This window comes from Planococcus citri, chromosome 3, assembly GCF_950023065.1.
Source record: "Planococcus citri chromosome 3, ihPlaCitr1.1, whole genome shotgun sequence".
Classification (NCBI taxonomy): domain Eukaryota; kingdom Metazoa; phylum Arthropoda; class Insecta; order Hemiptera; family Pseudococcidae; genus Planococcus; species Planococcus citri.
The window spans coordinates 71,543,136-71,567,163 of NC_088679.1; the positions used below are offsets into that span (position 1 = coordinate 71,543,136).

General features: G+C 33.4%; 3 protein-coding genes across 4 annotated transcripts in view; all 3 read left to right on the forward strand.

Moving 5' to 3' along the window:
• The window catches only part of LOC135838854 (vitellogenin receptor-like), a 31,066-nt gene extending 21,615 nt beyond the window's left edge, over nucleotides 1-9,451 (forward strand). The window contains exons 2-12 of the mRNA XM_065354653.1: nucleotides 2,123-2,193; nucleotides 2,289-2,417; nucleotides 2,772-2,886; nucleotides 2,996-3,145; nucleotides 3,239-3,343; nucleotides 3,440-3,580; nucleotides 3,656-3,880; nucleotides 6,988-7,156; nucleotides 7,269-7,476; nucleotides 7,587-7,811; nucleotides 8,915-9,451. Coding sequence (XP_065210725.1) covers nucleotides 2,123-2,193; nucleotides 2,289-2,417; nucleotides 2,772-2,886; nucleotides 2,996-3,145; nucleotides 3,239-3,343; nucleotides 3,440-3,580; nucleotides 3,656-3,880; nucleotides 6,988-7,156; nucleotides 7,269-7,476; nucleotides 7,587-7,811; nucleotides 8,915-9,256 — 1,880 coding nt within the window. The 3' untranslated portion in view covers nucleotides 9,257-9,451. The remainder of the gene's footprint in view (nucleotides 1-2,122; nucleotides 2,194-2,288; nucleotides 2,418-2,771; nucleotides 2,887-2,995; nucleotides 3,146-3,238; nucleotides 3,344-3,439; nucleotides 3,581-3,655; nucleotides 3,881-6,987; nucleotides 7,157-7,268; nucleotides 7,477-7,586; nucleotides 7,812-8,914) is intronic.
• A 1,116-nt stretch (nucleotides 9,452-10,567) lies between these two features.
• Nucleotides 10,568-17,220, forward strand: LOC135838835 (uncharacterized). Its single transcript, XM_065354622.1, has 2 exons — nucleotides 10,568-10,639; nucleotides 14,308-17,220. Exon 2 carries the CDS (start codon nucleotides 14,390-14,392, stop codon nucleotides 16,301-16,303), a length of 1,914 nt encoding a protein of 637 aa, XP_065210694.1. The 5' UTR covers nucleotides 10,568-10,639; nucleotides 14,308-14,389; the 3' UTR covers nucleotides 16,304-17,220.
• A 3,155-nt stretch (nucleotides 17,221-20,375) lies between these two features.
• LOC135838836 (uncharacterized) lies at nucleotides 20,376-23,200 on the forward strand. Of its 2 annotated transcripts, XM_065354624.1 has the most exons (3): nucleotides 20,376-20,393; nucleotides 20,635-20,728; nucleotides 21,155-23,200. In XM_065354624.1, exons 2-3 carry the CDS (start codon nucleotides 20,712-20,714, stop codon nucleotides 22,674-22,676), a joined length of 1,539 nt encoding a protein of 512 aa, XP_065210696.1. In that variant the 5' UTR covers nucleotides 20,376-20,393; nucleotides 20,635-20,711; the 3' UTR covers nucleotides 22,677-23,200. The 2 variants fall into 2 exon arrangements, with proteins under 2 accessions (XP_065210696.1, XP_065210695.1); XM_065354623.1 differs by lacking the exon at nucleotides 20,376-20,393 and having other exon boundaries at nucleotides 20,607-20,728.
• The last annotated feature ends 828 nt before the right edge of the window (nucleotides 23,201-24,028 follow it).

Sequence of the window (24,028 nt, forward strand, 5' to 3'; positions counted from 1 at the left end):
AATAAGTAGTGAGATTTTGGATGAACTCTGAAAATTTGACGATTTTTACTATAAATTTAACCATTATTTCTATAAATTGAAGTCATTTTTACAATACAGAGAAATATTATCTACTATATTTTATAGAATAAATCAAAAATTGCCATAATTTATAGTAAAAATCGTCGAATTTCTAGAAAAATCTCATGATTTATAGTACAAATTCCAATAAAAATTTCTCTCAGAATATTCACATTGGGTTGTTCTGTTTGAAGAATAAAAATATTTTATGAAAATGTAAGAAGTTCATTCCAAGTACCATAAAAAAAAAAATTCTAAATTTTTTGAAATTCTTAAAAAAAAAAGAACATAATTTCGTACTGTAGGAAAATGCTTTACTCTTTCAAAGTAGCTTGGTTCTGATCAAATCGAAGGACTCTAATTCATACCCGTATGGCTCTGGGTTCTCTCGTAAAAAAAAATTCTCAATAAGTAGAGAAGTAAAAAAGTATTTAAATATGTACGACACCCTCCTCCCCCCTCATCACTTCAACTCATCTTATTCTAAGCCTAATTGAAAGTACTTGCATAATTTTTGTCTTCCTCGAAATCATATTTTTTTTAAAATTATAATTGAAATTTGAAATAGTTGTAAAAAGTAGGTACCTAAGTAATTCACCCGAAAGAATAACAATTTTCTTTTTATCAATTCAGATCCATTGTTTTTGACATTTCAAATCCAGCTTTAAATCTTTTTTTTTTTTTTTTCTTTAAAACTGATAATGTAAAAAATTTTCATAGAGGTTCCAGAATAGCTTGAAAAGACCACCTATTCTTTTTGGATGGAAAAAATAGGATATGGATGTCATTCAAGCTTCTTATACATATGTGACAAATTTTTCATTTTTTTTTTTTTTTTTTTTTTCTACCTAGTACCTACCTATTGCCGAAGAGAATTTGACCCTTCAATGACTATTTTTTCCAATATTGAGAATACCAAAAATTCTCTGAAAACTCTTGAACGGCCTGAAACCACAACCATTGATGTTTTTTTCTTCATTCTTCATAAAAAACTAGCAGAATTTACGTTCTGAAAAATTTACCAAAATTAAAAAACCACAATAATTCAGCACCGGGAATTTGGTTTGGTGAAGTATTTTTGGACGCTCTCGCGATTTTTCTTCATTCTGTTCAATTTTTAACTTCATGTCTTCCTCTCCTTGAACTTTGAAACTTCAACGCAGTCTTAAAATTCACATTTTTTTCTATTTTAATAGGTACCATTTAATTTTTTAATTTTTGATCAAAGTAGTTCGAAGCCTAATTCGTTTAGAAAAAGATTCATACCATCCTATCCTTTCTCCATCCAAGTACACGTGATTATTTTAACGTGTAGCTCCGCACATTTTGTGTAGTTCCAAAAATTTGTTGTGTAGTACACCAACATATTTGTGTAGTACCAAAAACAGATATTTACTGATTTGCTTGGGAGTTTTTCAATGAAAAAAAAGTTGAAAAAAGAGCTGCTTGAAAAATATTTTTGTTCAAACTGTTAAAAATATCAGTGGTGGAAAAACTGACTTTTCACATCAAAATTATTGCTGTTTTGCTTCTTGAAACTGCGAATTTCAAAAAGCTTTTGCCTTCGCTTATCTTGGGCCAATTTGATTCTCTTCTTCACACTTCAAAGTTCAAGAAACTATCAATGACATTTTTTAAAAGTTGAGATCAGAGAAACTGAATTCTTACATTAAAATTGATATTGTTCCATTTTTCGAACTATACAAATTTTTCAAATTTTTCGCCCTCCGTTTGCCCTGGCCAATTTTGTTATTTTCTACTTAGTTTCCATTTCAAAAAAACCTATGATTGAATTTGAAAAATCTTGAAACCAGAAAAACAGAGTAGATAGTTTTCGACAAATTTTGTCTGGCTGTTTTGGGGGGGGGGGGTAAGAAAATCAGGGAGAGTCGGAAAAGTAAGGGGGGAATCTTGATACTGAAAATTATCCTGGTTGTGTTTGTGTAGCTCCAAAAATTTTTAAATTAATCTCTGGACACATGAGCTTATTTTTAATAATTAATTTACCTATATATTTTTAAATACTTTTTTGGTATAATACAGATATTTTCTATGATTTTAGGGAGTTCAAAAAATATCCTAGTTTTGCTGTTCGTCTTCTCTGTTACGTTGCTGAGTGAAAATTACGCACTGGTACGGTAAATTACCAATCTGACTTGAAATGATTGCGATGAAAGAAAGCTACCTATACGAATTAAATAACTATTTAAATTCGTGTTAATTTTCAGAAAAACTTTACAAATCAACGTGTAAGAAGTTTCCATTGTATTAATCATAATTACGTATTTCCAAGTTGGTTCTGTGATGGGATCAATGATTGTGGGGACGGCAGCGATGAAGCTTACGGATGTGATCAAGTAAGACGTGTCGTAATACCTAGGTACTTGTACTTTGATATTTGAGTAGCAATTTTAAAAAATCCAGAAAAATTAATCCATCTTCTTGATACTTATAAGGGTGTGTATGGAAAATAAAACAGAGTTGTGAAAGCATTTGTAAATTTTCTCTAGAATCAGTTGAAAATTTTCAAGAGATGATCAAGTGCCATATGTACCTACTTTTTCATTTTTAGAATTTTCTTATGAAGAGACAAAAGATTACCAAATTTTTCATGTCCGTTGAGAATTGAGACTCGTAGTTTTACATTATTTATTAGGTACTTATTTGTGTTTCATATTTTGAAAATTAAATCCATTTTTTATCATTTCCAGGCGAAATGCGGTATAGGAAACTTCACGTGTCAATCGGATAATCAATGCTTACCTATTGCTGTTCGATGCAACAACATAACAGATTGTGACGATGGCTCGGACGAAAGCTTTTGCTGTATTGTCTTATTTTTATTTGTCTTAGTATATTAATTATATACTTTTATATTGTGTAGGTAGGTATTCGTTATATTAATATGTACCTACTTATTTGTTTGAATTTATAGTTCACGAGCCTCCTATTGGCGATTGCTCCATGCAGAAAGGTAAATTTTTATGCAACGATTCGTTACGATGTTTAGACATAAACCGAGTTTGTGACGAAGAACTTCACTGCATCGATGGATCTGACGAAGGTGGCAAATGCGACGATTACGGTAATCCATACTTCTGTCAGAGATCTTTTTCTCAAAAAGGAATAGTTCTTGATTATCTACAGCGTTTACCTGTTTTATTTTATTTTTTTGAAGATCCCTACTTATGCAACACCTGTCACCATGCTTGTTTTCGAACACCTTTGGGGCCTCAATGCTTTTTCAATGCAACAAGTGATCATTACGATCCTATCTATAGAGGTACAGTATACCTACACCTATTTGTTTGCAGCATACGGATACCAAAGGCAAATATTCACAGAAGGAAACTAATAAAGTTTACTATATTCATTTTAGACATACAAGGTTGCGCCACTAACAAAAATAATTATTGTGATCAAAAATGTATCGCTTATCACGACGTCAATCAGTGCTCTTGCGCAGAAAATTTCGTCATTAATTCTACACCTTACTCATCGTTCACTTGCGAAGAAAAAGGTAGCTCATCTAATTTTAGGCATACCATATTCATCGTTCACAAATTATTCTGTTTCCTTTTTCGTTTATTTTCAGATAAAAACAAAAATTGGCTGATTTACACGGTGAAAGGAGCAGTCAGGGGTATACAAGGATACAGCAATGTCAGCACTCTTATTAAAGAAACGAGTAGTCCTATATCAGCGATTGCAGCTGGCAACGATTATGTGTATTGGGGAAGAACGTACGAAAATCAGAAAGTCATCGAAAAAACATCAATTGGCTCGAACTTTGGATCAAATATCGTTCTGATTAGCAATGGTATGATACATTACGCATTAGGTACCTATATTATGTACAATGTACATTAGGGTAGGTCATGGGAAAAAATTGTTCGAGGATTTTGACCTAATTCAGTGGAGACCTTCATTTCTTACGTTGAAAGTCACTGAAAAAAATTAATGGTTCCGGAGGTTCCCCTGGAGGGAAGATATAAATCCTCAGAGAGGGGCCATTTTCGAAAAAAAACGTGTTTTTTTTGCTTTTGTCCTTGCACAACCTGTTTTGAGAAAAATAAGCCCCGTTCAAAAAGATATTATTTGAGATTCTGAGTCGACCCAGGTCATTTTCCATCAAAATCCAAGATCATTTTTACGATTTTACTGGGCGGTTGAAAATTTTCTATCCACTCGTTTTTTTTTGAATAAATTCACGTTTTGAACATTTTTTCTTCTCGAATATGTCGTATTAATGATTCTAAAACATTAAAAGATGTAATTTCTGAAACTGAGGGAATATTTTACAGTACCGTGGTGTCAAATTTTTTTTTCAAATAATCGAGCAAAATAGGTAGCCAAAAATGTACAAAATTTTTTCATTTTTTTTCAACCGACTAGTAGAACCTTGAAAGTGGTCTTGAATTTTGATGACAGTGGCCTATGTCAAGATTTTCGACGCAGAATCTCAAATATTATGTTTTATTGGAACTATACCTATTAGACCATTTTTCTACAACTGGAAAAAGCTGGAAGGGGTTAAAAAATCATAATCTTCCAAAACAATGTAAACCGAACTGCGATTTTTGGAAAGATCATGGTCTGAAAGTCTCATAACCAAAATTTCTGCTGGTCAAATTGTCATTGTGATTTTGGATTTCTCCAGAATTTTTGAATACAGCTGTAAAAGACGCGAGAGCATTATAAAATTTGAATAAAAAAAAAAAATCAAATTTTTTATTAAAATTTTTTTTTATAAATTGGCACGAGTGATCGAGTGACTGTATGTTGTCAAAAATTGACACCTGGACTTCGAACTTCGCCATTTCTGGGCATTCTGAAGCCTTCAGAGAGAATCTCAATTTTTCCAGAATTTTTTAATTTCTTTTTTGGGCAGCTAAAAATCTATTGGTGGCATAAAATTGTGACCTGATCGATGAATTTATTCGCATTTGGGCCATTTTTATTTCCTAGGTGGATACCTCGAGTATAATTTTTTGATCAGAAATTTTGGGTTATTTGTTGTTGTTGTTTTTTTTTCATTACCTACGTGAGTGTAAGCAAAAAAGTACCTTGGAGGTGTTTCGACCTGGAAATTAGCCCAAATGTCGAACAACTCGGTAATCAGGTCGAGAATAAACTACAAGGAATTCGCTTTTTAGCAGCCCAAATTCAGGTATTTTCGCCTTTTTGAAGAAATCCAAAAATTCTGGAGAAAACTAACGTCGCGCTGGAGGCTCCAGTTTAGCACAAAATGGTGAAAATTTGGTTTGGAGTAGCTGGTATTTGTATCTGGGCTAATTTTCATCACTTTTACAGAATAAATGCCTATTTGAAAAAATAATAAAAATAATAACTGAAAGTAATCAGTTTTGGATTTTAAAAAATTCGCCAAAAATTGAAAAACCAATTTAGGCAGTTGAAATTTTGATTAGTTTAGAAGTTTCAATACTTATATTATGTTCTTTTCAAAAATCGCGATTTCGTTCAAATCTATAAGTGGAGATGGACATCTCGAGTGGTTTCCTTGTAAGCCTGATATCAAAATATTTTGCTGTTTGCTTTCCTTTCATTTCAAAATTGAAATTATGAGAAAAATTTTAAAATTCAAAAGTTTTTAACCCAAAAAATAGACTACTCGTCACGAAAAAAAAACAACGAAAGAGTTTTCCGATTTGCCCTCGCTTCACTTAATAGGCTTTTTTTCAGATTGGACTTCTTAGAAAATTTGTCACAGTATAATTCAAATTTCAAAAATGTTTAAATCAAAAAAACACTCTTCTCGTATAAAAAAATTACTGTTTTTTGCTTCTTAAAATTCAAATTTTTGCAAGTTTTTTTACTTCTATTTTTTTTAATTAAAATTTTTAAAATCCATAATTCAAATTCTAAAATTTTTAAGCCAAAAAATGAACTCTTAATAAATTTGTTTTTTTTTTACTTTTTAAAATACATAGGTACAAGCTTTCGAATGCTTTTTGCCCTCGCTTCGAAACTCATCGCCATTTTATTCGACAAAATTGGTATTTTTTCTCCTCAAATTAGTCGGTAAATTTTCGGCCGACATCCCTTTCCCCTCTTCTCAAAGATAAGTTCTAGTTTCGTCCCTGTACCGGCGATTTCTAAATTGGCAGGACCATTTTGCCATTGTTGCTAAAAAATCATCTTTGTATGGTAATGTTACTGTACCCATTCTCTCAAGGTTTCAGTTGCAAAATATTTATTTTGAAGACCTTTTAGATTTAAAATCACTGTATCATACTTCCTTCCCTTGTTAAAATTTACTTTAAACTGTTTTTGTATGTTACCTATGTATTTGCTTTATCCCTTCAAAATTACAAAGAAAAGTTGAAAAACGTCAAAAACGTTGACAATTTTCCTAGAAATCTCAACTTTGTAAAAATTACAGGGCTACCTTCTTCCTCACTTTTAAAAGATTTTTAACAAAAATGAAGGTGATAAGCTAATTATTACACTGAAGATCATCGAACGAACTTCAAAAGGGTGATCAGTATTTTGACACCGCTGATCAAAATTTAGCTCTTCATTTAAAATGAAGTTTGGAAAATTTTCGTAAATTCATTGATACTCGTACATCGGGACTGATTACTGATTCATAATCAAATAATGAATACGTATCACAAAGTTTTTGTAAAAATATTTCAATGAATAACCCCTTTGGAAATCTAATAGTTGACAACCAGTTGATCCTTATGCAGTTTGGGTTGCATTCTTTCTTTTTTTTTATTGTAGGTACCTACATTATTCTAGCAATAAAAATTTACAATATTATTAATACTCTTGAAATACATAGGTATAAGTAAATCAAAAATCATGAACCTGAAGCAATGCTTACTTATAAAACTAACTCTGAGCAAATTCTTGAGCACTACCTACTTAATTTATACTTAATTCTTCGATAAATATTTCAAGGTATTGGCGAAGTCAACGCGATAGATGTCGATTGGAGAACAGGAAATATATATTTTATCGATAACGTAAACAAACGTCTATCAGCATGTAGAAGTGACGGACAGTTATGCATCGAAGTTCAATCACTGAGTAATACTGGAACCAGTCTCGCATTATCTCCAAGAGAAGGGTACGAGAAATTTGCTTACTTACTTAATTAAATTTTAATATGTATTATCAGAACGTACTGTATTTGGATACGAGCGCATTTATACATATGATTAAGCATGTTTATATTTTAGAGTTATGTTTTGGTCGATGAAAGCCGAAGAATTTGGATTCGTCATCATGAGAGGCGATATGAATGGTCAAAACAGTTATCCTGTAATTGACGAAGGTTTGGGAGACATCTATTCGATCGCATGCGACGAAGCTGCCGGAAAGTTATATTGGCTTGATTCCTCGCGTCGTAAAATTGAAGTGACTAAATTCAATGGAGATGGCCGAAAAGTAATATAATAATCTTTTTTAATATTCATCAATAGGTACTTGATACTTATGTATACATAAATAGGTAATTTACAAGTAATTATTTTCGTTGGTGATTCATTTTTGTACAGATATTCAAATCAGATCTGAGAGTTGATTACTTATCAATTACTGTTAATGCTCGATACCTGTACTGGATTATAAACCCTAATACCAATGGCTCCAAAGCTAATCCCAACAACCCGAATAATATTTACTTCTCTGCTGGAAATCGACTTGTTCCAAAAATCGCTCTAAACGGTTCAGATCCAGTATTGATGATTTATGGATACAGTTACTCGGAAAAAACTACTAAAGTAAGTGATGTCTCGAACAAATAATATCAAAATGTAGGTAAATATTAACATTAGAGACTAGGATGGATCGCAAAGAAAAATTTAATGTAAAATAATTTCGATCAAATTCACTTTAGACCTTCGTTTCGAGTTGAAAGTCACCCAGAAAAAAATGTAGCTAAGGAGGTGCTCCTGAAGGGGAGATATGGATGCTCAAAGAGGAGACATTTTTGAACCCAGCCTGTTTTTGGGAAAATAGTCTGGTCCCAAAAAGAACTTGAAAAAATTCGGAAACATAGGTATCAGAATTAATTTCAAATTTCAAATTTTTTGTATAAAATAATAATGTTTTTGAATTGAAAATCATTCAACATTTTTTGTCTTCAACACCCATTTCAAAATTTGTTCAAATCATATTTGGCAAATTGGCTGGAAAAATCTTGCCGGGGGGGGGGGGGGATTCGAGGTAAAAATCCAGTGGAAAAAGTTGGGAAAATTTCAGCCTCCCCCCCCCCCAATCACAACTCACCTCTTTGTCACGTCTCTGTATATGAAACTGGAGAAATATTTTGGAAAGCAGTGGTGCCAATTCTTTGTTCATTATTTCAAAATTTGAAGAAAAAAAACGAGAAAAATAGCCACAAAGTTACCGAATTTTTTGTTTTTTTTTTTTTGAAACCTTCAATAATGACTAAAAAATTGGCACCTCTGCGTTCCAAAATATTTCCCCAGTTTCAGAAATGATAATTCCAACCAATCTGAAGCTTTCAAACAGATTTCGACTTTTCTCAAATAGGTACCTAGGTATTTTCAAACCCCTGTAATAGAATTTGGTTTCAAGAAGAATTAGGTCTGCTTCAAAACCCCTTCCAGAAATATGTACCTATTTTATTTTTGATTAAAAATATACAATTTCTTGTTTTCAAAACAAAAGATTAAATACGAAGGCTGAAATTTTATTTGGATGTGTTTCGGAACATGCTTTTCCCAAAAATTAATTTTTTGTTAGAATCGGAGTCAGGTAAATTTCCTTGTTAAATAGAATACATACCTAGCTCGGTTCACTTTTTAAGATAGATTAGGATGATATTGGATTCCTACTAATTATTCTTTTGTATCAACAGATGACATCTCCGTGTAACTGGGGATGTTCAAATGGTATATGCTTGATACATTCCGCTTACTTCAACAAAACCGGCTCAGATTGCGTTTGTGCGAACGCATCTGATCATAAGGCAGATTCATGGTGTTCGAAAGATGCTGAAAGTTACTTGGGATACTCCAGTTACCACAATTACGACGATTTCTACCCTCACTACACCGAGAGTCCTCATCAAGCTGTTAGAATAATTTTAGTCATTGTCAGCGTTATTATTCTGGTATCCGGAATTTCGTTTTACCTGTATCGCAAAGGATGTTTTCAGGGGGTAGATGTAAGTTTATTTAGACACGTTCGTTTGCGATAATTGAATATTTTTGGACGATAGTTAAGAGTGCAGATGCTTGGATTTATATCAATTTTATTCTAGTCTCCTAAAATTAAGAGAGATGTGTGCCTGGGTCTTATCATCTGCGGCACAACTGTAAAGATAGATACCTACCTAAATCAATGTAATAGGTACCTATCCAATAAAAAATAAATAAAAATATACGATGAGTAAGATGCTTACAATTATTTCGTTTATGAATTCACATTCCAATTTTTGATATGAAAGCACCAACCGGGGGTAAGTGTTGGTTGATCCAAATCATTTTTATTAGGAACGATTTGTCCGTTTAATTGCAGACAATTTTAATCAGTTAAAAATTTCAATTTCATGTGTATTTGGAATTTTTTATCTCGATGTTTCCCGATTCAATTACGCACCCTGTAATCCACCGGATGGAATATTCAGATTTCCTGCCGATCATCCGGTTGCGGATTTCCTTTGGATTATCCGATTGTTGTGCGACGGCTACTTATTTACGTACATATTTGTTATCTGAAATGTGCCCTGTGTCTCGTCATATCCTTTCAACTGAAAATTTCGGTTAATAATGGTGATGACTAATAACACTACCGTTTCAAAATTCAAAAATACCATTTTTATTGCGATCAAGCTATCATTTGTACTGACAAAGCTTGTAACTTGATGATGTGAAGTTTCACCGACACTTTTGCTGTACCTATCTTTCTTGCATAAATTGAAATATCACTCGGTTGATAATGATAACATTGAGATAGGAATAGCACTCACTTGAATAGCAACTACCTACATAAAAAAAATAAATCAACTCACCGAAATCCAAAGAACGAATTTACTTTTGAAGCCGGAAGAAGGAAAACACGTCAGATAAATATCAAATATGTAAGTAAAAATGATGGTATCTACTTCGGTATTAAATAGACTGAATGGTTTCGAGGCCCAGATCTTGCATAAATTTTTCTACTGTGCCCAAAAATAGCCAGCTGATCTGAAATTATCTTCTTAAAGAAGGTATACTTTTGGAAGGCCACTTTTGGATTTTGGCAACATTAAAATATTCGCTTTTGGGCAAAAAATTGGAATTTTCAAAAAGAAAAAGAAAGGTTGCCCGCAAATTTGATTTATTTTTTGAAAATAAGGTGTTCGAAGAATACGAAATTCTCTACATTTTTGATTGACATGATTTTTAAGCCAGTGAGTGTGATGGCTTGCCAGGTTAAATTTATCTAGGAAAAAAAATCTTGAGAATATCTACATTCAGGAACTTTACCTCACCTAATTAGTTTTTATTTTCTCTTTTTCTAGGTTAATTGAGTTGAGAATTGCAGTTCTGCTAGCTGTCGTTACCTTGATATTTGGTCAAACACCTACTCCTCTAGAAATGTAAGTTTTATTCGTTCATTCTTTTCGTACTTTAATAGGTATTTATAACCTATAATGATAACAACGTATTTGGTACAACCTCCCACTGAAAAATTAGACATTAGATACCTACTTACTTGTGGTGTACAGGGTGCGCAGAAATATCGTGAACCCCTAAAAAAGTTTTCTACTAAATATTTCGGTTGGTCATAGTGAATGATGATAATGATAGCACATGATTGGTTGTTGGACTAAAGTGATAACATTCCACCAATCATACGCATCTATGTATTTCACGTTACCAATCTATATTTTTTATGAAAAACTTTCTTTGTGATTTACGATATTTTTGCTCACCCTGTACCTAAATTATTTCCTCACCAAGAAACTGTTAGGTATTTCATTAATTGTAAGTAAGGGTCATTCAAACTTCCAAGTCAAATACCGCCGGTCTTTTGCTCTTGAGGGTCTGCGATTTAAAAAAATATATAAGTATACATGTTAATGTGGATGGATCTTGATGGGAGATTAATAGATGACGAGTTCTCAAAGTGCATTTGAGGGCGTGATGACGTGATGAGGGTGCTCAATGTTTAAAGGTGTCGTCTTTAGTTTAAAGGAATACAGGGATATCGTATAGTTTGAAAAAGGGGAACTTGAAAACTACAGACGGTAGATAAATACCTATTTGGTCATTTTGCAAGTTTATGACTTTATACGAAGCGTTTTTTGGAGATTTGGTGAAAATTGATGTTGCCTCCTTTTTAAGCACCAAAAATTAGTAGGAAAATAAGAAAAATGATATTTCTCCATGGTGGCCTGGCCATGCTCAAAAATATAGACACTGCACCTGGGCCCTCCGAGAAAACATCGAACTGCAGGAAGTGCAGGACAGGGGGAAAGGGGACGGTAGTAATATTTTGTGTAGAGCCAATTTCTCTCGCTGAGTGCTCTTGGCTGCGCTGTATGTACTTTGCATGGTACTTCGTTCAAGAATTCGACATCAGCGCAACGAAGAGCACCCAGCGAGAGAAATACGTAATTTAGCCAATATGGCGGCTAGTTCGATGTCTTCCCTCAAAAATTTTGAAAAAATTACCCCAAGTACAACTTTTTAGGATTATAAAAATCCCAAAAATTACGAAAAAATGCAACATGTTGGCATTGGATTTTGATAGGCGTGGCCTAGGTCGGCGCAGAAAGGACAATTTTCCCCAAGGCAGGTTAGTAGGGGCTTGCAGAATAAAGTAGGGGTATGATTCATACTGTTTGGTTTATAGTCGGGGGGGGGGGCACATAAGGATCACTTGCACTCCTTGCCATAATCCTCCGGGACAACTTTTTTTTTAAAGGGGGAGTCCTAAAGAACATTTCTAGCCCTTGTCCTAAAAAAAAGTGGCCCTACTTACAAAATGGCGGCCATTTTGATTGACAGGTCATCCGAAATTGCAGATTTTGCGTTCCAACATTGTACTAGCATAACAATTTTTAAACCGTACAAAGGTAGATCGAAAGAGCAGGCAAAAATTCATAACCTGTCAAAACGTCAAGTGCTGAAGTGCCTTTTTCGATTTTTGTTGAATTTTCAAAAATCAAATTTTGGATAAAATGTGAGAAAAAATCAACATTTTACCAAATTGACCTAGAAAGCTGAAATTTGGGATATAGCCTATTTTCGACCTGCCAAATCGATTGGAAACTGTTTCAAACCATTTTGAGCAGTTCTGGAGCCTCCAGCAGATTTTTGAAACTCGAAATTCCCACAAAATGTCATCAAATGGAGTTGGAAAGCCAAAATTAATTTTGCAAACTAATTTCAATGCGCTATGAAGTCAACTGTAGGTAAATTTCAAGTCGTTTTGAAGCCTCCAGCGATTTTTTGAAATTTACAGGAGCCTCCAGTAAATTTTTGAAACTCGAAATACCCACAAAATGTCATCAAAATGGAGATGGAAAGCTGAAATTAACGATGCACTCCAATTTTAATACCTCTGAAGACGACTTAAGGTGAGTTCAAGTAATTTTGGAGCCTCGAGTGTCCTTATTTTTAAAAGTTTCATGGCGTTTTTAGGAAAATTGAAATTTCCAAAAAGTAGCTGGAAGCTTCAAAACTACTTACTTGAAACCACCATGCAGTCGACTTCATATTATTGTATTAAAATTAGTTTGCAGAGTAAATTTCGGCTTGCTAACCCCATTTGATGAAGTTTTGGTGAAATTTCAAGTTTCAAAAATCTACTGGAGCATTCAGTAGTTTTCAAAAAATTGCTGGAGGCTCCAAAACGACTTGACCTGCAGTCGACTTCATAGCGTATTTTCGGAATTCATTTCCGCTTTCCAACTTCATTTGATGAAATTTTGTGAGAATTGCTAGTTTCAAAAATCTGCTGGAGGCTCCAGAACTACTCAAAACGGTTTGAAACAGTTTCCAATTGATTTATGGTAGGTGGAAAATACGGTATATCTCAAATTTCAGCTTTCTAGGTCAATTTAGTAAATTGTTGATTTTTTTCTCACATTTTGTCCAAAATTTGATTTTTTAAAATTCACCAAAAATCGAAAAAGGCTTTTTAGCGTTTGAAGTTTTGACAGGTGATGCATTTTTGTCTGTTCTTTCGATCTATCTTTGTACGGTTTAAAAATGTTTATGCTAGACCTATGTTGGAACGCAAAATCTGCGATTTTGGCTGACCTGTCAATCAAAATGGCCGCCATTTTGTAAGTAGGGCCACTTTTTTTTTTGATGACAAGGCCTAGAAATGTTCCTTAGGACTCTCTTTTTAAGAAAAAAGTTGTCCCGGAGGATCGGCAGGGGGTGCAAGTGATCCTTATGCGGGCCCACCGACTATTACTTTCAAAATCTTCATCAAATACGATTACAATTACACAAATTGAAAACAAAAATCCGGATTCTAAGCGTTGTTATGCGTGCTAATCTTCTCGCCCTGGCAATGTCAACGAATGGCTGTTCTCTTCTTTCTAAATCTGTGTTATTGTTTTGTATTTTTGCCTATTTTTCACCAGGTACAGGTAGATTTTAAAATATGCGGGCGGAGTTTCTAGTTATGGACCACCCTTTAACTCGTGTTAGGTAATTATTACAATTATATCTTCCCATCAGAGTAGTGGCCAAAAAACAAAATTAACAATGAACATGCACTAGAAAGAAAAAGAAAAATGTTTCTAGTATTTAGTGCATTTGCTTGTAAACTTACCTACTTTCACGATATCATAAGAAAATATCAAATTGTAAAATACAAAAAAATTGATTTAGAATTTTTTTTCACGATTATCTAAGTACCTACCTATTCAGAATTCGCAATCTTTACTCAATCACGTTACCTACATGAACTTGAAAAACGCGAAGTAGAACAGAAGATCGTTTCTTAGTACCTATACTCATACTTACCTCCTTATTTTGCAAACAACAAGGAAATAGGCCATGGATGGGCATTTGATAAAAGCAGGGGGTTATTCACAAATTTATACGTCATATTACCTGTTCTGACCTATTATGTATGTAGACTCTATCGAAATGTAGGTAGGTAATTTAAAAAAATAATCGATTCACCGCAGATTTTTTTTTCAAACTTGAAAACTACAAGTAGGTAGGTAGGTAGGTAGGTAGGTAGGTACCCATATTTTTTTTTAAAATACAATACATCATACAATAATTTATAATATTTCAGAGTGTGTAATCATACTGAAACTTGTCAACACAACGATACTATCAATAAATCGAAATACAAAGATTTGAGAACTAGGAAGTGCATGTGTGATGAGAAATGTTCTACGTATGGAGACTGCTGCGAAGATTCCGAATATTATAACATGACTGCTCATCAGCTCAAACGGTCATTTGCCTGTGAGAAAACGCTCTTGGATGGTCCCATTTACATGATAAATAAATGCGCACCAGGTTACGCTAACCCGACGATGATTAAATACTGCGAAAATCCCAGCCCCGTCGATTTGGTGGAAAATTTTTTGACAGGTATTGCGGTGGCTATTGTATGCGTAGAGAAAAATATAACTTATAAAAACGCTTACTGCGCGATATGTAATTACGAGACCGAATTCGAATTTTGGAATCCCAAGTTTTATTTCAAGTTAATAGAACCAGATTTTGATATTGTATTGAAAAATACCTCTAAACCCTTTTTTCCAGATAAAAACTCATACTCAGTTGCCATCCCCTCCCCTGAACTGGTATTATCTAATATGACAATGAATGAAAATCACACACAGCTGGTTTCAGTAGTTAATGGATCATTGTACTTGTGTTACATAGTTCCTAAACTGCTTATAAATCATATACCAGCAATTCGTTACTGTCGTCCTAATTCAAATCTTCGATTATGTTCTGATTGTGAAAGGAATATCCCAACAAATAGCTGCACTGCAAAATCAAACGTGAATAGTAAAAATACTCTAACACTGTCATGGGAGGAACCAAAACTGCCTATAGTATATACATGTGATGATGTACCGGATGATGTATATGAAAGACAAAAGTTCTGCGAGGCTAATATCGACCACTGTTTCTCAAGGAATGCTGCCAAGGAATTATGCTTAGTAAATTCTCATTTCGAGCCCCACGAATACAAATTTAATAAAGATGGTTCGATTTACATTGAAAAATATCAAGCCACATTTCCCTCGTGGGATTACTTGAACACGACCGCTCCTGGAGTGATTTACATATGCGGTCCTACGATACCGAGGTCCGATGAAGATGAATCTTTTACAAAACTAAGAGTAATTTTAACTAAAATATTGACAAAATTTTCGATATTTTTCCTCATTATTTATCTAGCCATCAACGCGAATACAAAGAAACTTCAAAGTTTACTGAATAAAATGTTATTTTCGTTTTGCTTCACACTCTTACTCCTTTACGTGGCATATGAAATATCGCTGCTAGTAGAGAATTGCAGCATAGCATCCGCAGTAATTCATTACTTAACATTAAGCTGTATAACGTGGCTTTTAATCACATCTTACGATTTTTGGCGGGTAATTTGTTTTTCATCGACAAAACTTCAAACAGTGGCCGGTAAAACTCATCTAAAACGTTATTTACTTTACTGCTTTTTTGGCTGGATTTCTCCTTGCTTCATAATGGCTGTTGCCATGTATTTTGAACTCGCCTTAAATCGTATTATTCCCTGTTATTTAAAACCCGGTTATGGTAGACTAAAACAATGTTTCATTTCTCAAGCTTACCCTAAATTATATTTTTTTATCTATCCGGTAACCACCGCATTTTGCATTATTATAGCTTTATTCGTCCACACGTCTTATCATATTTATTTAAGCAAACGTAAAAATGTCAAATCTACTGCTCAAAATAATTATTACTTTCTCTTTGTAAAATTAGCATTATCAATGGGTGTCGCCTCGACAATTTCTGTATGGTCGATTGCCTTATTGGTAGCATATGTTAATTCCAATATTATAAACACAGTCTTCGTAATTTTGATTTCATCCCTTGGTACTTTAATGTTTTTTACTTATGGTTTTAAACGTACTATGCTCACCAAAATGTACGAAAAGTATAAGAATAATTTCATCGTTCAACAAATTAGAAGTGCTCTTTCAAGTATTTCAAAAAGTTTTAAAAATCCCACTCCGCGGTCCACTGCTTCTGTCGATCCTACAACACACGAAATGGAGCATTTATAGAATATATGACGTATGTCAACGATTCCATACTTGCAGTGCAATGCATCAGAAATGAAAAAAGTTCTTTACAGCTTTAAAATGCCAATAGCAAGTTTTCTTACACAGCCGGGCGAAGTTGACTAATTTTTATAAAATGGTTACCCTCACATATCTAAAGGCACGAATAAAAAAAAAAACAAAAATTTGAATCTGTCTGATGTTGATATTAAAAAGATTTCCGGAGACGTTATTCTCAGTTGTATATAGGTATTTTATAAAATAATCTTAAAGTGAAAGGCTACGTATTAAGAAGTTTCATTAAAATGTAGGTATCAGCCCGGTGGTTCGAATTAATATCCAGTAAGCGGTAATCTAGTAGGTTAGGTAGGTACAGATAAAATCTTTTGCAAGAAAATGTAGGTGACTAGGCGGCCTTTTCTGAGATGAGCATTTTGCTCCCTTTTATGAATTTGTAGGAACTAGATATATGTAGGATTCATGTGTCTAGGTAGGGAGTTTTATCTTCAAGTGTGTATTTTAATTTACTCACCTAAAATGTAAAATTATTAAGAAGTCAATTTTAAAATAAATATAACCATTTTCAACTTTAGGTAGGTAGTGTTAACGGTTTATGTAGGTACAGCTGGCATTCTAGCAACGTCGCAATTAATTTAAGCGTAAGAAATGGGTTTGTAAGATTTGGAATTACCTAATCCAATCAATCCCAACAGGAATGGAATGTGTGATGAGTTGCATAACCTTTCTACATACGTTGTACATGACATGATGATGAAGGTACCTAGATAAGAATCGGAGCGGCTATAGCGAATTAGTTTATGTATAGTATTATGTTGATTTAATTTAGATTTTTAAAGACTAGATAAATGTAATTCAATACAAAGCAAAAGCGAATAAAGTATTCGAAGCTACAGAATAAAGTGTGTTTAATTTCTGAGTACCGTGTCATTAATTATTTTCAAAGAGGCTTACTTTTTTCAGGCACTTATTTGCAAAAGCTGCAAATTCTGAAATTTGAAATAGGCTGGAAACATTGAGGCACGCTGGTGATTGGAAGGGAGAAATACAAAAATTTTGATTCGTAAGATTCAGATTCGGAATTAGTGTTGAATTTTCTACCATTTTGAAAGTAAGATTAAATGTTGTTTTGTACAATTGATAAATTTTCAATCATTTGTTTTGATTTTGCTCAATTTGGAAAATTTTTCTGAAATTTTATCGGCTTTTGGTTATTTTAGATAGGTACTTGAATTCTATGAAAAAATTGAGTTTAATTTTCGCACAATGTACAAAAAAGTATTTAAAATGTAGCTATGTAAGTATTTGAATGATCTAAAAAAAACTCTCAAGAAAAACAACCTTAAAATCACTGAAAATTGCTAAAATCTTAATGAAATCTGTCCGAATTGCATGAAAAAGAGTTGAAACCCTTTCAAAATGATATAAAAACATTCGAATAAAGCAAAATTTTGCTATTTTCATTAATTTCGGATAATTTTCAGTATTTTAGGTACCTAATCCTTTTTTTTTTTTTTTGACAATTTTTTCATCATTTTAACACATTTTCAATTTCACCCAACACAAAAATGTTTTTGAACATGTTCACTTTCGCTTCAAGTCTGAACCATAATTTAGCAATCACCAAAAAGTGATTAAATGTTGACAAGAACAACCTTTTGGCTGCTTGTAGTCCGAATTATCAAAAAATGAACAGTTAGGTAAATTTACAAAAAGAGTAAGTTATGTTTTTGGAAAAATTGCAGAAAAGAGCTTCTTTTTGGTAAAATTCCTAGAACATCGGCTGTTTCTTATTTATAATTAGACACTGAGCCAAGCTAATCGAATCAAACTGATCTCACTGGTTTGTATGCTGAACTGTGTCGATAAGGGAATGGAGTAACAACGCGTTGAAAACTACAAACGGTGTACGAATATTAGTAACAAAACTGCGATTTTTGATGTCTTTCATGCGATTCTTTTGTTTGGCCATCGCTAGATTTATAATTATGTAGATCTGCACATTTCATTGAATCAGCTTTTTTCTATAAATGTGATACGCCATAATAGCCTATTCATAATATGATATCCTACTGAATCGTAGTTCAGACACAGAGCAAAATTAAAAGCATACCAAGGTATGTGAGAAAAAACGCTCAGCTCCTCGGAATTTTTTAAAATTATTATTGCTCTCAGGGTCTCACCAGGTTCATAAAATCCAACTTAAGTATACGTATGTATTTACCTACTGGGATTCAAAGAAGACGAATGATTGTATGTAGGTAAAAAATTATTAAAAATTGAATAGGTATCTGTATATAATTTCGAAGAAAAAAAATTGAAACCACCAGTTTTAGGCCATTCTGAAGCTTTGATCGAATTTTCAATTTTCTTCAGAACATTCAAATCGCCACACGGAAGACGAATCCTAAACGTATTCATTTTGTCAGTTCTTTCCATTGTGAAGCTATAGATTTTTCGACGTAAGCTTAGAAATAGATATCTGAAAATCGTTTTACAAATAGGTACATAGACATACATAGGGTGTTCTGATCTGTCTGATGAGTGGATGTCAAAACTTTAGATTTGGATAAAACCGAGTACGACTTGAAAAAAAACGTTATAAATGGGCAAGTGCCTATTTATTTAAAATTTAAAGGGCTTTCAAAAAAATTGCGAAAAACGCATTTTTGACCATTTTGAATTTTTGATTTTGTCTAACTTTGAAATTGAAGGGGCTGAAACACTTTGAAATAAAAACTAGAGAAAAACGTTTTTTTTGACCTTGGGAATGCGTATAGTATGTACTTTGGAAAATAAACAAATTTTGTCATTGTGAATTTTTGCTTAAATTTGAAATTGAAGGGGCCAGAAATATTTGTTTCTTTTAAAGTACATATTTTCTTTTAAAATATTTCTGACCCCTTCAGTTTCTAATGTAGCCAAAAATTCATTATGATAAAATTTATTTATTTTCCAAGGTAGATACCTACTAACCCATTCTCAAGGTCAAAAGTACGTTTTTAGCAATTTTTTTTCAAAGCCCCTTAAATTTAAAAGATAGGCACTTGTCCATAAGTCGTACTCGGTTAATCGGTTATATCCAAATCTGAAGTTTCAACATTCACTCTTCAGACACCCTGTACCCTGTATAAGCTAAATTCAACACTCATTTTCCAGCCGATCTGAAGCCTTTAGCAAAAGTTGGCTTTTCACCATAGTTGCAATCAACAAACTTCGGCAGCTAAAAATTTAATCCTACCATAGGTTCAATATTTGGGATCTCTACTTGAATTAATGCGGGTGAATCGCAAATTTAAAGTGACGGGTTGAAAGGTGTAATTTTTCATAAGTTGGAAATTCTAAAATTAAAAAAAAAAAAAAAAAAAAAAAAAAAAGTTACCTTCATGGGCTACTGCGTACTGCTACTACTGCTTCAATATTTTACTTAACTTACAGGATTTTTTTTTCGATTTAGAACCTAATTCTCGCCTAAACTACTTTGTATGCTCAGCTCGTGCCAGAAATAAGCAAGTTTGGAATCTACTCGAGTTAATGCATGTGAATTGCAAATCCGAAGTGACGGGTTGAAAGAAGTAATTTTTTATACGAGTAAGTTGAAAATTCTAAAAATTGAAAAAAATCCAAAATCGTTACCTATAAACTGAAATTGTGAAGTTGTGGAGCTATTCCGATCTCCAAACAGGTTAGCTTCAGGTCTGGAACTTTTTACTTACCTACTCAGGATTTTTATTTTTCGATTTTAAACCTAATTATCGCCCAGACCACTTCGTACGTATGCTCAGCTCGTGCTCGCATAATAATGTTTCACTATCGAAAATACGCGATTAAAACAACAAATTAGAAAAAATGTAGAGATAAAATATTATATGATGATGGCTGATTTCGAAGAAAACTTAGATCATGTAGATATCAGTTTTTTTCACGTAGAAAAGATACCTTCCTACCGGGGGTTTTTAGAAGTTCAAAATTAATATATTTTGAATTTGTTGCCATATTTGTGCTCGGTGACTCCTTCGAATTTTTCAAATATGTAATATTAAAACGTGCGAAGATGAGAGATTTTTGTACCTAGGTAGATATGTTTTAATTTGCAAAACGATCGGAAAGATCTTACCCGTACATATATGTATACCTAATACCTACCTAACATAACATCATCCTATAACTTATCGCCATAGTATGTACTTATAGTATGCAGCTGATTACCACTTTATATTTTAATTATAATTTTTCAATATTACTTCCAAATTTTAATTTAGCAAAGGAATTCACTGATTGCTTTGGATATCAAATATTTGTATCTATGCTTTTAGAGAATATTTTTCAAAGTGAGATCATTGTGTAAAGATCGAATTCGTTGCTGACGCTTGCCTGCTCTTATGTTGGAGAGATGATTAATATCAAGTGGTGAGTTTTTATTTTATTCAATTTAAACACATTGTTAACATTGTCAAAAGTCACTGTTGGTTTGGTACTTTTTCAAACGAAAGTTAGGTTAACGTTAACCTAGTGTACTAAAGAGCCTACCCTTTTATACAGACCTTATAAGTTATAGGTTATGAAATAGGTAATGTTACAAAACTTCACAAAAATATTGAAAACAAAAGGTGAAAATTTGATTGTATTTCAGCGTTGGAAAAATTGATAAGAGGGGGTTTGATTTGAATAGGAATTATGAACTACCTACCTACTTTTTTTGGTTCAAGTTTTTTGAAAAAAAAGTTCCTGAAAATTACCATTTTTCTCTCTTTTTTTGTTCAAATTTTACAATGATGCTCGTATCACTGCATTTTCAATGTCAAGATTAATTCGTCCACTTATTTATACTTTTAGGTTGCTCATCTTATGCGCAATAATATGCACACAATGTATCATTCGTACGTGCGAGGCCAACACCAACACCGATGGGCCTTTAAAGCTGAAAACTCAGGTCATCAAAGCAGCAAACCCATTCACTAGAGCATCTATATTCAGAAACCCGTACAATTACTACGACTTCCTCGCCAACAGTAAGTTCTTTGTCGACACTTCGTTGCTGATAGAATATGTATTCGATGCCCCCATTACTCTTATAACACTGGCAAGAGGATTTGGCAAGAGCATGAATTTAAACATGTTGAGAACTTTTTTCGAAATCGAATTTGATCCGACTACACAGGAAATTGTACCCAAAGATCAGACAAAGGCGTATTATTTATTCAAATGCGACATCGTGCAAGCGGAAATAGAAAACATCACTTTAAGACCAAAATTTTTAATAAAAGAAAGGAAACGTATAATGGAGCAAATGAATAAATACCCCGTCGTTCATTTAAATTTGGGTAACCCTCACGGTAGGTATCGTGACCTTAAAGAAATCTGCAAGTTTATCGTTAGCAAATCTAATCAAACTTTCGACGCTCATCGATACATGCAACGCTTTAATACAACTCCACCTGGGTTGAAATTTAAAAAAGCATATGAACATTTGAATAGCATAAAGTGCTCTGAACGTCCTGGCGAAGTATCCGGTCCTTTAGTACAACTCATTAGTGCATTACGCTCACATTTCGACGTACCAGTGATCGTACTAATCGACGAGTATGACTCTATGCTGAACGGAGTCCTCATCGAGTCCATTCGCACTAACGAAAATTACCCAAATGAAGTAATTCAGTACTTCGGGAATTATTTCGGAGCACTGTTGAAAGATAACGAAAACGTAAAAACAGCCGTTCTTACTGGAATAATTCCGTGGAAAAATTCTGGCGTGTTTTCCGAATTATTCGATAAAGTATCGATAAAAACTATGGCCGATGATACACCTTTAGAATGTTTCGGAATTACCCAGGAAAATCTTCGAGACATGTTTAATTTATCACACGATGGCGTATTCAAGGAAAATGCATACAGTAAAATGGAAAGCTTCTACGACGGATACCTTTTCGGCAAACCTCCTTTCGTTAAAAAATTCAACCCTGTATCAATCGGAATGTTTTTCAACAAAAATCAAGCTATAAAAGAGTACTGGACGAAAACCGGAAACGTTAAGGTTCTTTTAGAGAAATTGACTAAATTCAAAAACTTTAATACCTCATTTTCAAAACTTTTGTCAGGTGATGAAGTGAAAATTACCAGCAGTCCGTCTGCCATTGATTTCAGTAGTGCGGCCAAGTTAGTGGCGAAAGCTGATAGTTTAAATGAAAACGAATGGTACAAGTCTGATTTGAATGCGAATGACATCGACTTAGCATTTTGCTCGTTATATTATGCGGGATATCTCACCCTTTCAAATCGTGCACCCAGTCCGGAAACGTGGATGCGAATTCCAAATAAGGAAGTGATGGACTACCTGTCTCAGTCTGCAAATCAGTGAATCGCTGATGATACGTCAAAAAGATCTGCAACTGCAATTTAGAATCAAAACAGAAGCGTTTTCCAACGAGTATGGGAAGATTATTTTAATCGATTGTGATATTGAAAACTTGGCTAAATAAAGCTTTCACGAATACGTGGCAGCTGACGAAAAATAAGCTTCATGAAGATACGTCAAAATTGATCGAGCTGTATATGGAAAGCATCTTTGAAGGTACGAAGAAATCCGGATCTAGTGTCAATTTATAACGAAACGTAATTAAGGAAGAAATTTATCTAAACCACCCCGATTACATACACATCAAATCTATGAAAAAAAGTAGGTTTGGTGGTACATTCCGACCTACCAGTCGAAGCAATTCCAACTATTGCCCGGTGTGCAACAAAATCAGTTATTCCACAAACAAAGCAAGCGTAGCTAGCTAGTCAATTACCTACGTAATTAAGTTTAATTTAATTTGTACATAATTAACATTTAGGTATGTAAATATAGGTACTTAATTATACTGTTACATTGTGCTTACCTATGGGAATTTGTTAATCATTTCGTTATCACAATCAACCAATTGAAATTGGCTCCAATTTCAAATATAAGTTCTTTGAAGTAGCCTGCGAAAACTGGCGTTTTTTTTTACATTTCTGATTATTAAAAAAGAAAACTGTTGAATTTGATTAGGTATTTGAATATTTTTTTGAAAAAAGCCAAAGCATATACGCTAGATAATACAAATAGAAATAGGTAATCAAATATCCTGTAGGTATTTCAAATTTCGGTCACTAGATTCTGAGAACTATCAATAAAATCCCCATAGACCAATGTAAATTCAAATTCTCGGCCAGTTTGCCTGTAAATTAGACAAAAAAGTATTCGAAAATTTGGAATCTGTCCTTAAAATAAGTATTAAAATGTACCTATTTTTTTTTCAACAGAAAGATCAAGATAGGATCAAAAATAAATTATGATAAGTTTCTACTAAACTTTATTCTTCATCAAAAATCAAAATTGCAATTGCAAGCCCTCAAAAGCCCTGAAACCCAACCTCAAAACTTCCCAGTCCCAATCCAAGCCCCAGCCCTGAAACCAGAAAAAAAATGTTCGGGTCCACATCCCCGAGCAACTTACGACAAAAGGCTATATGTGGTTAAGTATGGTGAATTTGCCCCCGAGAGCTTCAGGGTTGATATTTGCATGGAAGGTGGGTACCATTGAGCGCCTTCCCTCAGGAAAGTTTCTGATCCCCAGACCCCCCCCCGTTTTTGACAATTCCCCTTTCTAAATTTACAACAAGAATTATTTTCTCAGCCCAGTGTAAACCGATTTTTTTAATTTTTTGGTATGTTGTAAACATCCAT